This window comes from Rhea pennata, chromosome 10, assembly GCF_028389875.1.
Source record: "Rhea pennata isolate bPtePen1 chromosome 10, bPtePen1.pri, whole genome shotgun sequence".
NCBI classification, from domain to species: Eukaryota; Metazoa; Chordata; class Aves; order Rheiformes; family Rheidae; genus Rhea; species Rhea pennata.
Window position 1 is genome coordinate 12,304,526 of NC_084672.1, and position 13,985 is coordinate 12,318,510.

The 13,985-nt window shown below is 35.4% G+C and overlaps 1 protein-coding gene across 2 annotated transcripts in view; it reads left to right on the forward strand.

Moving 5' to 3' along the window:
* Positions 1–13,985, forward strand: part of SECISBP2L (SECIS binding protein 2 like) — a 32,381-nt gene extending 18,396 nt beyond the window's left edge. For both annotated transcript variants that reach the window (XM_062583606.1, XM_062583608.1), the window contains 9 exons: positions 949–1,116; positions 1,264–1,405; positions 3,068–3,234; positions 4,566–4,698; positions 5,791–5,953; positions 6,604–6,824; positions 7,538–7,692; positions 8,175–8,394; positions 9,408–13,985. In XM_062583606.1, coding sequence (XP_062439590.1) covers positions 949–1,116; positions 1,264–1,405; positions 3,068–3,234; positions 4,566–4,698; positions 5,791–5,953; positions 6,604–6,824; positions 7,538–7,692; positions 8,175–8,394; positions 9,408–10,081 — 2,043 coding nt within the window. In that variant the 3' untranslated portion in view covers positions 10,082–13,985. The remainder of the gene's footprint in view (positions 1–948; positions 1,117–1,263; positions 1,406–3,067; positions 3,235–4,565; positions 4,699–5,790; positions 5,954–6,603; positions 6,825–7,537; positions 7,693–8,174; positions 8,395–9,407) is intronic.

Sequence of the window (13,985 nt, forward strand, 5' to 3'; positions counted from 1 at the left end):
TGTCTATTACAATATTTTTAATAATTATAGTAGCTTTTAAGGTATTTGCAATACTAATCTAGACATTAAAGGAATGCTAATTAAAATAAATGGTGTAGAGAAGCCATGTTAAAATAGACTGCTGGATTTTTGTTTAATGAGGTTGTCAGTGAGTGAGACTAAGATGAACTTCATGGACGCTTCTCCATCTCAGTGGTGTGTTTTTCATGGAGTTTGTGCTTTATGAAGTTTCATGGTAAATTTAAAGTTAATGTTAGATATAATAGGATTTCTTACACTGAAATTGATTTGGGGTATTTATCTAAATTTCTTGGTGCTAATACTTAAACTACGTCTTGTGGCAGACTTTACTTTTTCTGACTCAGAGGGTTTACGTTCAGACTGCTGTTTTGGTGCAGAGTTTTATTAAAACTGTTAAATCCACAAATAAGTAACTAGTTTCATTTTTCTTTTTAGAATAACTACCAAATACATAGTTTGTTCTGAAAGAAAAATAAACTAAGAGAATCGTTTCAAGATTGTACAAATGGATGATGCAAAGATGCCCTTTTAATACTTGTATGATCCTAAAACAAAACCTTTAAACAGAACATCTAGACTATTTCATCTATTTGGCTGTTCTCCAGGAAAGTCGAGTCCTATGTGAAACTTCTGGAAGGGGCACCAGTATTTAGTAATTAAACTGGAAAACATTCTGAAGAAATAATTGAGAATAAGTATAATAATGTCTTCCTGTACAAAGATGAAATATGCATAAATATTTCACCTTACTGTGTTATCTAGCTGTACTTAATTATTTTGATTTCATACTGCTGACCAAAGTAAATGTTCATTTGGTTTATGGATTGACACTCTCCCTATGAAAGAGGAAGAGAGAAATAATAATAATAAAAAAATCTTTATGAAAGGCCTTTAATTGCTTTTTGTGCGCTTTGTTTAAAATCCTAGTTGGATGACTTACCAGAGAATTCTCCAATCAATATAGTTCAAACGCCAATTCCTATTACAACCTCCGTACCGAAGCGTGCAAAAAGTCAGAAGAAGAAGGCTTTGGCAGCAGCACTTGCAACAGCTCAAGAATATTCAGAGATAAGCATGGAACAGAAAAAGCTCCAGGTCTGTGGCTTCTCTTCCTCCCCCCACCTTGCCAGTAGTAAAAAGGAATACATATTAGCTGTTAGTCCTTTTTATTCTGTAATAGCAAGAATTTCTTTGGAAAGACTGTTTTGCTGGTGTTTATCAGCATGTGATATTCATGTATAGGAGGCTTTATCAAAAGCGGCTGGAAAGAAAAGCAAGACACCTGTACAACTGGATTTGGGGGACATGCTAGCGGCTCTTGAAAAGCAGCAACAAGCAATGAAAGCTCGTCAGATCACCAACACCAGGCCTCTTTCATACACAGGTATTTCTAATCTGCTTAACTCACTAAATGCATTTTTGTGACAGTATAAATGTGAAATGTGATCATTCTGAGCTCCTTTGGTGTTTTATTCTGTTAAGTTTTATTTTGAGGTATAAACATTAAAATTTGAGGAATTTTTTTAATGCATTTATCTTTATGAAATACTCACTGTACTATCTTACTTCGTACTTGCAGAATGCAATGGTGAATAGTCTTGCAGAACTGAAGACAAACTTTTGTTAAAACACTTACTGCTCAAATAGTACTCGCTTATTGCGAGTAATTCAGTGTGAAAGTGAGTGTTTGAAAAGAACTGTATGAGGTTAAACAGAGCTTCTATTCCAGAATTCTCTTTTGGAAGCAACTTAGAGGCGATATGCATGATTGATTGCACAAGGATACTTCTCCAGGATATTCCTCCAGCTTCTATAGATTGTAGTTCAGGGCCTCCTGACACAAAGTTTTCTCAATCAAAATTTGTTTAGTAATTAAATTATCCATCACTCTTTCATCATGTGCTTTTACTGTCCTTAAGGTCCTATGGCAGTGAGTTTACTACAAGTTGTGTGGAAAAGCTGTTCCTTCCACTGACTTCTTTCCTCCCTTCCTTTGTGCCCCAATCATAATTTCAGTAGCCCTCATAGCGTTTGCATTATGAAGAAAATGAGCAATCATTCCCCGCTCTTCTTCTGTATATATTTTTTTTAAATCTATAATCTCTTTTCCAGTCTGAAGAGTCCTTATCTGTTCAGCTGCTTCCTTATATGGAAATTTGTCCACGTTTCTGATCATCCTGATTACCTTCTCTATCTTCTTGTAGTTTTGCAGTATCTGTTGGAGATGTAGAAGATAAAATATGCACAGAACATAAAGTTGTGATTCCACTATGAATTTATGCAATGACTTAAATGCATTTTTTTCCTCTATTTCTTTTTCAATTCCTAATATTAAGTTAGATTTTTCTTCAATGCCCACTGCTGAATACCAAATTGATATTTTCATGGAGCTGCTTATTTAACCCTTGGATTTCATTCTTGAACGATAGCATATAGCCTGGAGTTCATTTTTATACACGTAGTTACCATTTTTCCTTATGTACGTTTCTTCATTTACCTGCTCCCAAGTTTCTGCTGTGTTCAAATACTAACTGAAGTTGGCAAGATTACATCAAACATAACTCAGCACAGAACAGTTGGCGTTTTCATTTAAGACTGTTTGTTTTTATTCTGTTTTTCACAGAAAGCATACTTAACTGCATGCTTCATTCCCTCATCTGTTGTCTTGTCAGCTAATAGTCTTTGACAACTAAAAATGAATGTCTAAATAAATATTTGCAATGTGTTGTATTACTATAATCTTGCTAATAATGTAACATGTAGTCATTTGAGAGAGATTCCTTACCAGTGTTACGAAGTAATTACTTTCCATAGCTTTCTTAAACATGAGGCTAAATTGAAAAAAGCTGAAACCATCTGGAAGCAACAATATCTGATGCAATTTTCCTGTCATTATGAACTGGTGTTTTTTGTTTTGTTTTGTTTTGTTTTTTTTCCCAAGGAAGGAAAATGTACTTTGAGAATTCATCAGTGGAAATTCTGAAAGCAGTGCTGAAATAAAGTTAGTGTGTCTTTTTAGCAAGACTAATACCTTTCTTGTATTTAGTCGGCAGTGCTGCTCCCTTTCATACCAAAGAATCTGCCAATAGGAAGTCCTTAAAGGGACAGCCAGCTATGGGTTGCCTTAATCCTTTGGATTCAACTGCTCCAAAAGTGAAAAGAGGAAAAGAAAGAGAAATTTCAAAACTGAAACGCCCTACTGCGCTTAAAAAGGTAAATGTGACAACTATGGAGTGTTTTAATCTACATTCAAGTTTCAAAAATCAATTCTTATTTATTTAGTTTCACTTGAAGTCTAGTGACCCTGAGCTTAGGGTAAGGAATTGTGAGCTTCTGCTCACTTCTGGTTCCTATTAGTGGTATCTTGTTTTGGGGCTTTAGGCATGTAACGTGACTTCTCTATCCGTGTAGCAGATTAGGGATAGTATATGTCTATCTAGGCAGCAGTTGCAAGAACTTTTTACTATAATCTTTAAGTCATATGGGCAAAGCTAGGTGAGTTTTTTCCATGTTTTAGAGCCCTACTGTGTAGGGCAACATAGTATACTAAGTTAGATGCCCCCATCCTTTTTTCTTTCTTCTTTTAACCAGCTATATAATTTGAAGTAAAAGGCTGTTTTTTAATTGAGTGAATTTATGGTTCAGTGTGTGTGTGTATACATAAATAAAATAAATGTGTACACAGATGTAATACATAATGTGAAGAAATCAAAAGGTAAAATACAGAAAAGCTAGCTTTAAAAAAAGAGGAAAGTGTGAAAGTTCCTTGATGTTACTCATGCACCACAGTTCTTGTCAGGGTCGTTTTGTCAAATGGGCAGTCAGGATTTGGCAAAGCTATGTGTGTGTGATAGTTGGCGTTGGCTAATTTGCATTTTTTTGCTCTCCCCAGGCAGGCTTGGGTTTTTTTTTTTCTGACTTACCCATTATGCGTTTGGACCAGAGAAATCCACAGCAACCTGTTCAGAAAAAGTTTTTCTTGTCTGTATCTTGCTGAGGCTTTTTATTGTTTGTTTTTGGTTTTTCATTATCCATCACATAAAGCAGCCATAGATATTTTGCTGTTATCTTTATGCCTTTGTTGCTGTAAATGAGAGGTTTCTATCTGTTGTAGGCATGCTTCACAGAGAAGGCCGTAGTGTTCTTGCATACGGGATGCATGCGTGGTGTGGGCCGTTTGTGGGTGGCTGGGATTTTTTTGTGCGTTTTACTTTAAAACAGAGTGGGGATGAGGAATTGTTAAATGAGTGTTATTACCAAAGGAAGTTTTGAAAGTGCTTAATATTTAAAACAAAGTAATTTTAAATGAAGTACTATCTGTAATCAATGAGGAAGCTTGAAATGGTTTTTCTTTCGTGTGGGGGTTGTGTGTCGTGTCCCATTCCCCCCCCCCCCAAAAAAAAAAAAAAAAATCTGATGCGAGTAGGAAGGTTTGAAACCAGTTGGCTAACTATATTTTGGTCTTTTTGTTCAATTAAATGGTACAGTTTTATTTCTTATCTATGTATTTTTGGCGTGCTAATGGTTGCTATTTTCATCCCTAGATTATTTTGAAAGAGAGAGAAGAAAAGAAAGGCCGTTTATCAGCAGATCATAGCCTTTTGGGATCTGACGAACAGAAAGAGGTTCACATTAACTTGACTGCTGATCAGTCTCAGGAACTGGCTTCTCAAGAAGGTCTATCTCCTTCTCTTTTACTTCTTTGTCTCTGTCTTTCAGAATCAACCTCACATTGCAGTAATCTATTCGTTTTAATATATTGGGGAGTTTTTATAGTATGCAACTTGTTGTTAGCTTCTATTGTATTTTTTTTAACAGTGTACAACAAAATACCAGAAATTGGAACCCTTATTTTGCAGACTGTCTTGTCTGTACCTTAGTCATGGAAAGCTCAGTCCAGAGTGTGTTCTATTTACTTAATTTCTGTACAGCCTTTTAATTCATCTCACTTGGATAGATATTTCAAACACCTCAGAGTTGATTAAAAAAAAAAATCTTTAAGTGGACAAAACCTGTTATTCTTCAGTAGTGATTGCATGGTGATGATCTGCTTTCAATTTCTTGTGGGCTGTGCCATGTTGATCAGAATGCATTTTAATGATGAGTAAACTGAAAGTTCACCAGACAGAAGTTAAACTTTGAAAATTCTTTGTTGCTCAGAGCTTTCTCTGCAAACAGACAGTCTGGACTCCCCAGTTTATTGACAGGAGTGTTCAGCAAGTTGGAAACTCTTATTCAACATCCTTTGGGATTTTATGGGGGGAGTTTTGTTTGTTTCCCTTTCTTTCTCCACCTAGTCCCTTTTGCAGAGAGGGGAAGAGGATCAAACTACCAAAATTCCAGATGTACCACTTAAATTTTTCTTCTGAATGATATTTGTCAAAAATCTTGTCTGACTTCAGCTGACTGAAGATCAGTGTAAATCTTAAGATTTACCATTTATATTTACCATTTACCATTTATAACCAAGAAGTTATACCATTTAGGCATGTCTTCCTTTCTGTTCTGTTCTTTTCTCAAACTTAGGTTTGGATTTCATTTTATGAATAGTCAAACAGCACTTATTTACCCACCCCACGTGTCTGATATGTGCTTATTTAGCTTTTTGTTTTTTCTGCCTCTCTACTCTTCCTTCAGGGAAGAATACTGTTCAGTGTTTTCAGAATGTAATTTGGAAAGAGTGTGGGAGAGATGGATCATAAATGTGATAATGTTTCTTCTGTGTAAAAGTGCCTTTGCATTTTGTAATGTTTCAAATCTGTCTTTCAGAAACTGGGTTAAGTATGCCTAGTGATACTTCACTTTCGCCAGCAAGTCAGAATTCTCCATACTGCATGACTCCAGTGTCCCAAGGCTCACCTGCTAGTTCAGGAATAGGTAGTCCAATGGCATCTTCTGCAATAACCAAAATTCACAGCAAGAGATTCAGAGAGTAAGAGTTTTGCCTTATTCACATAAATTTGAAGTTTACACTTGTCACTCTCATTTTTTTTTTTTTTTTAAGTGTGACAGGTTTAGCAGGCTTGAAAGCTGAGGTAGCATAAACTACCCTTTTATCCTTGCCATGGATGGATATGCACATTGCATGTGCAATGAGTAAGCTAGATAGAAGTGTTTTGAAAAGGAGATCTTTCTTTTTTTTCTCTTGCTTTTTTTAAGAAAGGCTGCATACATTATGGAAGGGAAAAAGAATATTTAGTTATGAGTGATGAAAGTTCTGTAATGTTCACTCATGCTAAAACTTTTTTTTATATACTAACATTTTTATAGAGTATCAAATTAAGGAGAAGACTAGTCACTTGTGACACCTAATGGATTTTTTGAGGGTTTGTTTATTCTTTTTGTCTAAATTCTTGAGATAGGTAGGGTTACTGGAATACTAAATGCTTTCAGGATTTTTGGGCAGAGGGGAGTTTTCTTTCTTAGCCTAAAGTATGCACTCTGATTTCTAAATCCCTTTTCATAGCTTTAGATGGTACAGTTTCAAGGAAGTAAAATATTTTTTATTTAGTAAAAGAAAAGGCTTAATGAACTAGTATTGAGCATGTGCTGTGCTAATTTTGATATTTCTTGAATTTACAGATACTGTAACCAGGTTCTAAGTAAAGAAATAGACGAGTGTGTGACTCTGTTACTGCAAGAGCTTGTCAGCTTCCAGGAACGGATTTACCAAAAGGATCCCATGAGAGCTAAAGCAAGGAGAAGACTTGTTATGGGGTTGCGTGAGGTTACGAAACATATGAAGTTAAACAAGATCAAGTGTGTAATCATATCTCCTAACTGTGAAAAAATCCAGTCGAAAGGTATAAATGATAAAAACAGTGATGTATTTAACTGCATTGTATCTACGATTTTCTTATGCCCCTGAGTAACACTAATTAGCAAGGTTAGCAGCATTTTTCAGTTATATTAGATGTAACACTTTCTGACTCAGTTTTGATTGATTAGTATTGATCTTTTCTTTTTTTTTTATTTGATTGGTGAACAGCTTAACAAAAACCAGATATGCATCCAATAGATTTTTATTCTATTCAGTGTTTGATGGAGCTGAAATCCTGAGCTCTGAGTGGTTTCCAGGAGGATTCGTTCCTTTCTGTATGTGTAGGCTAGCCAACATATTTTACCACTACCAGAAACACAAATAGAGGCTTTCTGAGATGAGAAGAGCAAAGTTCTTCAATAAAATTGCTCTGACAAACTCTTACAATGTGTACAGTAGTAATAGAGAATACAGAATATTGCTGAACAGAAGCACCTTGATCTGTATACAGAGTAGTGTATATTTGGTTATACTGCAGTACAAAGGTTTTGTATCTGCTTAGTCCTTTCTATTATCTTCCCACTTACAGCAATGCTAGTTTATTTTAAGCAAGTGCTGAATTAAAACAGCTAAGGACTATATGTAATGACGCTTTAACTGATGATTACAGTTAAAATTAGAACATAAATCTGTGTCCCATCTATTGTACCACGATTTTAACTGACAAGATATCTCTTTACAACTGTTTTCTCTAAGGTGGATTGGATGAGGCTTTATATAATGTAATAGCCATGGCGCGGGAACAAGAAATTCCTTTTGTCTTTGCTCTTGGACGTAAAGCTCTTGGACGTTGTGTGAACAAACTGGTTCCTGTCAGTGTGGTGGGTATCTTCAACTACTCGGGTGCTGAGGTGAGTAATTCACAAAAATGGCTGGAGTAAATCATTATGCTTCTTGTAACTATGAACTGATTTGTCGTAGAGACCACATCAAATGAGTACACAGTTTATACAGGCCTTGACTTGATCTATACTGGGGTCTGTTTTTTCTTTGAAATTGCTTACTTATTTACAGAACTAAAAGACTGATGCTATGAAAAATTTTCATCACAACTGTAGCTTTTGAGTAGACTTGAAAAGCCATCTGAAATTCTTGGGAGGCTTAAGGTTGCCAGGCATACCAGTAAGCACATGTCCTTAGGACTGTGTAAATGTAGAATAGCATTTGTATGAAATAGAGCAGAACTACGTTTTGGTCAAAGTAAAGGTATTTTGAGCTAATAAGCATAAGGCTGCATGGGGTGTAGCTTTGATTAAAAGTAGTACTATAAAGTGGAAAATTATTAGTAAGCACTACTAATTTTTTTTTTAATGTGTGTATGTTAATACTCTAGGAACTGTTTAATAAGTTGGTATCACTGACGGAGGAGGCCAGAAAAGCATACAGAGATATGGTTGCAGCAATGGAGCAGGAACAGGCAGAAGAAGCTTTGAAGAATGTCAAGAAGGCACCCCATCATATGGGTCATTCTCGTAATCCCTCTGCAGCAAGTGCTATCTCATTCTGTAGTGTTATTTCAGAACCTATATCTGAAGTGAATGAGAAAGAATATGGTAAGTGTTTTAAAAACTTTGTAACCAGAAACTGGAGTTTTTCCCCACTGCTTATTTTAAAACAGCCTTTTTTTTTTTAATTTTTTTTTTAGTCCTAATTTACAGTGGTTACGATTTTCAGAGGTAATATGAGATCGTTTAGTTTTTTGGTAGTTCTGTAACTAGTTTTTCCTAAACTATATGGGAAATAATCATTAAGTTCTAATCCTCACAAGTCTTGTAGTTACCTAATGCTGTTTTGCTTATCAAAATCACCCTAAAAGCTAGAGGATACTCGCATCAGCTGGGATGAGTTCTCTAGTTCTATTGAACTGGTATTGAAAGGTATGGTAGTAAGACTGTACCAAGCTCAGAACTGATTAGGTGATGGAGAAGAACCAATGACACAAAGATGACAAGTAGCTAGGTTACTGAGGTATCTGAAAGATAGGACCTTTAGTGTAAATCTTGAAATTTGAGATGGCACTGAATGATTGTGAAGAATTATTATAGTGTGAGTATCAGATTTATGTATCAGCTTGCTTATGCCAAGCTGAGAGAGGAAAAATGGTTGAGGTCAAAAAAAATTTTTTGATCTCTTTAATTTGCATTACAACTATCTTAGTTTTAGCTAATTCTTTTATGATGTCTTGAACTAGCTTCACTTGTCAAGCATTTTATCATTAAAGGGATGACTAATATTGCGGCAGTTTTCTATTGATAATTGAGCACAAAAGTATTTGATCTTACTTCTAATTACTCATTCTTAGTACACAGGAAACCAAGTGCACAAATTTTCAATCTTATAGTCCATGTTTTAGGTTACTATTGAAACAAACTTGTGTCACAGAATGGTTTTTTTCCCCCATTGTTTCTCCCTTTCCTTTCTTCCCCACTTAACTAAAATTGTTGTAGTGAAGTATAGCATTATATTAAAATGGTTACCTCAATTGCTATTCAGTAGTTTAAGAGAAATATTCTTATACAGAAAGAATTAATCTGTTCTTTGTTCAAATTACTTTTGAAACTTACAGAAACAAACTGGAGAAATATGGTGGAAACATCTGATGGGTTAGAAACATCTGAAAATGAAAGAGAATCCTCATGTAAGGCTACAGTTCCAGAAAAAGCTGGTAATGGTCAAATTGAAAAAGCCACTCTTAATAAACAGCCACCTGTGGCTACAACTGGGGCTACCTCAACAACAAATCATGGAAAATTCACACCAGGTGACAAAGAAGAGGTGAAACCAGATGACAATCTGGAATGGGCCTCACAGCAGAGTACAGAGACAGGATCACTGGATGGCAGCTGCCGAGATCTGTTGAATTCCTCCATGACCAGTACTACCAGTACTCTTGTACCAGGAATGCTAGAAGAGGAGGATGATGAGGATGAGGAAGATGATGAGGATTATGCCCATGAACCTATTTCCGTAGAGGTTCAGCTTAATAGCAGAATTGAATCTTGGGTTTCAGAGACCCAGAGAACTATGGAAACTCTTCAGCTTGGGAAGACCCTTAGTGGTGCCGAAGATGACAATGCAGAGCAAAGTGAAGAGGAAGAAATAGAGACTTCTGAGCATGTTGATCCAGTCACTGATGGTGAGGAATGGACAACTGATAAGCACGCAAGTAACACGCAACATAAACCCACCATCTGCAGTTCTTTGAATAAAGAACACACAGATTCTATCTATATGCCGTAAAAAATAAGCAGAAACTCAGGAACTTCTTAGAAACTAACTGTTGTAAAGGTTGCAGCCATTATTTCATATGCTTCATCTCAACATTTTGCACTGTTAAACATTTAATACGTGTATTTAATTCACACCAATATTTTTTGTAGCTGTCTTTTGTTACTTGTTTGATTTGAAAACTAGCCTAGCTTTTAATCAGTATCTATTTCCCAGAATAGAAACTGTGTGAAGACCTGTCAGTAGGTATTCATTTGATTTTTTGTAGAAGGAAACGTCTTGTAACTGACCAGTTTTAAGAGAAATTCTTTTTAAGATGTGACTGTTTAGCTCGTTTTCAACAGATAATCTGCATTTTAAGACTGACAAATTACCAACATTTTACATGCTGTTATGCCAGTTATGTCGATGTATTTGGCCATCATTTTCTAGTTTTAGCTAGAAACAAAAGTATTTTTTTTTCTCTTTAAAGAGAACCAACAAACCCCTGTCTGCAGTCATAAGGATAAGTAAATAATAAGGAAATCTATGTATGATTCTTATGCTAAGATAAATGCAGCTTTTTATTTGGTCTTGGTATATGCATCCATTAAAAAGCTGCTGATAGTTGGGATGGTTACAGTAAGCTATAACAACTTTGATTCCAGAACAACTTTAAGCAGAGGGGTAGATAATTAATGTGGTGTTATTAGTTACAAAATGGAAATACTGCATCTTAAAAGAGGAAAGAAAACAAAAATTTCCCAAGCTCTCCACAGTCACTGTCTGCCAAACCACACTAAGTGAATCATCAACCGTAATCCCTATCCGGGGTTTTAATGAACTGATGACTTCCTCTTTCTCCTGTCACTTACCTCAGGAATGCTGTTAAGCATAATGTTATCTGCATAACACTGCAAAAAGCAAGGATAGTCCTTTAACAGCAAGTATGAATGATACAGAGGCTCAGTGTATTGATATGTTCATCTGCATGCTTTGATCCTGGCCACCCTCCTGTTGAGTTCAGGATGGGTCTTAACAATTCTTACTGATAACGTGACCTCTTTTGTCCCTCCTCACAGCTGTGGCAGCCTTGAGGGTTGACCTGCAGAGTAGAAAAGGAAGTGGTTATCCCAGGAAAGGAGAAAGTGCCATGTAGTACTGGGAGGTGTTTCATTGGTTCAGAGTTTAAAGAAACAAAACACATTCCTTCCTTGAAAAAAACATGTTACTAGAGAAACTTTTTCATGTTTTGTTCTGAATATTGAAGTGAAATCCATTAATGGATGATGAACTTATTCAGCATTGAAAATGGAGTATGTGTCTAAACCTTGCATGCGCGGAGTCTGTTTTCCATCTTTGTCTTACACTGGCAAGAGAGATACTGAAACTGCCAGCAGCAAGAGCTCCACTGCAAGAATAGCCAAAGAATAACTTGCATGAATAACATTTTTATGGCAAGCGTATGTTTGTTTCAATTCCACGTTTTTTTTTTTTTGTTTGTTTTTTTGTTTTTTTTATCACTTAGATAAAAGCACACAAAAATCTGGGTAGTCTGAATAACACAAGGAGTTTGTAGCTCAGTTACGTAGTTAGCCCACAACTTTAATAACATGGGACCAGCGCTTCTAGTATTTGCTATGCTGGTATTTTAAGTTGCACTGGGAAAATAAGACTCCAGGTTTAGAAATCATCTACTCCTATTTTTTTGGATGCTAATGAGAATAACAGAAACTGTGTTTATTATGTAAATAATGCTTTGGGTAGCATAGGCATAGCAAAGGCTATGTAGATAAGCAGTAGAGAGAGCTGCTAGGACGACTGGCTGTTCTGTCACGTTCTTAGTTCTGTAATGTAATCTTCCTAGATATTAGAACAGGCATTTTATAGGAAAACAAAGACTAAGGAATGATGCCGCCTGAATGTTAACCCTTTTACTGTATGTGTGGCAGATTTCTACTGTCTGTATGTTTTGAAAGTCTCTTTGCTTTAGGAAATGATAAGTGTTTGAACTGCTGAAAGGCAAAGCTTGCCCTTGGATATGTAAGTGCATGTCTCAGTGCCAGCTGAGATTAGTGTCTACAATGAGGGCAAAAATTTACCGGAACATTTTTTAAAAAATAAAAATAAAGATGTTTGTAGTTTTGCTTTTGCTTTTTCAGCGCCAGTGATTCAAATAACTTGATCTTGAAGTATTGGCATCAAAGGCGCATCTTTTTATATGCCTTTTCTGAACTTGGACTGTCATTTTAAGATTTTTTGACGTTTATATCAAAATGGAAAAATTCTTGTAATATTCAGCCCACTACATAACTGCAGTTTTGCTACAGATTTAATAGAATTCTTAAGAGTGATGCAGCACTTCTAATATCTCTCAATTTTCCAGCAAATAAGGAGCTGTTCTCTTTTTAAAATGTGACAGATCACCCTTAGAGGGGTAAACTGAAAATGACTAAAGGAAACTATTTTTAGTGCTTCCTTTTTAATAAGCTGGGAATGAGCAATAATTGTGTGAATGAAATTGCAATTCCTTTGGGCTTGATCCATTTGCATCTAAAATTAAGGAAGTTTCTTGCAACTTGAAGCACTTGAAGAGTATCGCACTGTGGCAACTTTGATTCTGTTAGCACCAGAATTTAAAAAAGAAAGCATAAAAATGTTTTACGATACCATGTTTTTTTAAAGTAGCTGAATTTCTATTTCAGTATAAGTGTGCAGTTTATTATACAGGTTGTTACTGTCCCCAAGAAAAGATGTTTCTGTAGTTACAGGTGTATAGATATTTTTGTTGTGGAAATGAGTATTCAGAAAACAAATTACTTTTCTTAAGGCATTCTTTATAGAATTGATTTCACCACTTAACTCATCTGGTAAAATAAAAAATAATGCATCTGTGGTAGGGATAGGGATCTTTTAAAACAGATAGAGGTGGCTATGTATACAACCTATTTATACTTTATCTCTGTAAAAATAATAATACAGTGTAGGTGAAAATATGTATAAGGGAAAAAATCCTGAGCTTTTGTCCGTAATTGGACCAAGTAAAGATGTTTGTTTAAGGTTGTAGGACTTGATCCTGCAAACACACACTTACGAGCGTTAGGTCCACTGACTTAAATCAGTCGACCTATTTATCTGCTTAAATTGTGTGCAAGTACTTGTAAGATTGGAGCTAAACAGTGACCGATAGTATTGACCTGTGTTTTAAAAATTAATTATAGAAAATGTTTAATAATGCACTTGTTTTCTTCTGATAAGAGGTGTCTTATGCTCATTTGGGTGGGTGGGAGCTTACACAATGTGATTCAGTCCAGTTCTTTAACACAAGCTTAAATTTTAATAGCGTTACTTACTTACCTATGTAAAAAGTATTATCGTTTGAAAAGCTGCTGTTTTGCTGAAACTGTCATTAAGTATTTCCTGTGAAGTTGTGCCAACTAATGAAACTATTCAGTTGATTTCAGTGTTATCCATTTAAAAATTAGATATGAAGATTAGTTTACAAAATGAAAAATCAGCAGAAGCAAGCCACAGAGAGACAAACGATGCGGGTTTTCTACCAACCTGGCCACTCACAAGGAAATGTTAGGAATATGTAACCCGAAACTCCACTCTGCTGAATGGTAACACTGAAAGTAGAAACCCAGTTGGCGCAGCCCACCTTCTAAATGTTCATAAATAGTTCATGTATTTTACTTTAAAATAGATTCTAATAAAGCTGTTTAATGTCTTAAAATTTGTAGTAATGTTTAGGTTAAAGCAGTAGAAGAAATCACTACGAAATACAATATGAAGGGTTTTGTTCCATTTCTTTTTTGCTGTATGAAGGATAATTGTTCTGTCTACCGTACTTTTTGGAGTAATAACAGCTTTTTTGCACTATGTAAATACTAGTGGGGATTCTTCCATAACTAATAAAAATGATTGTAGAAATTTA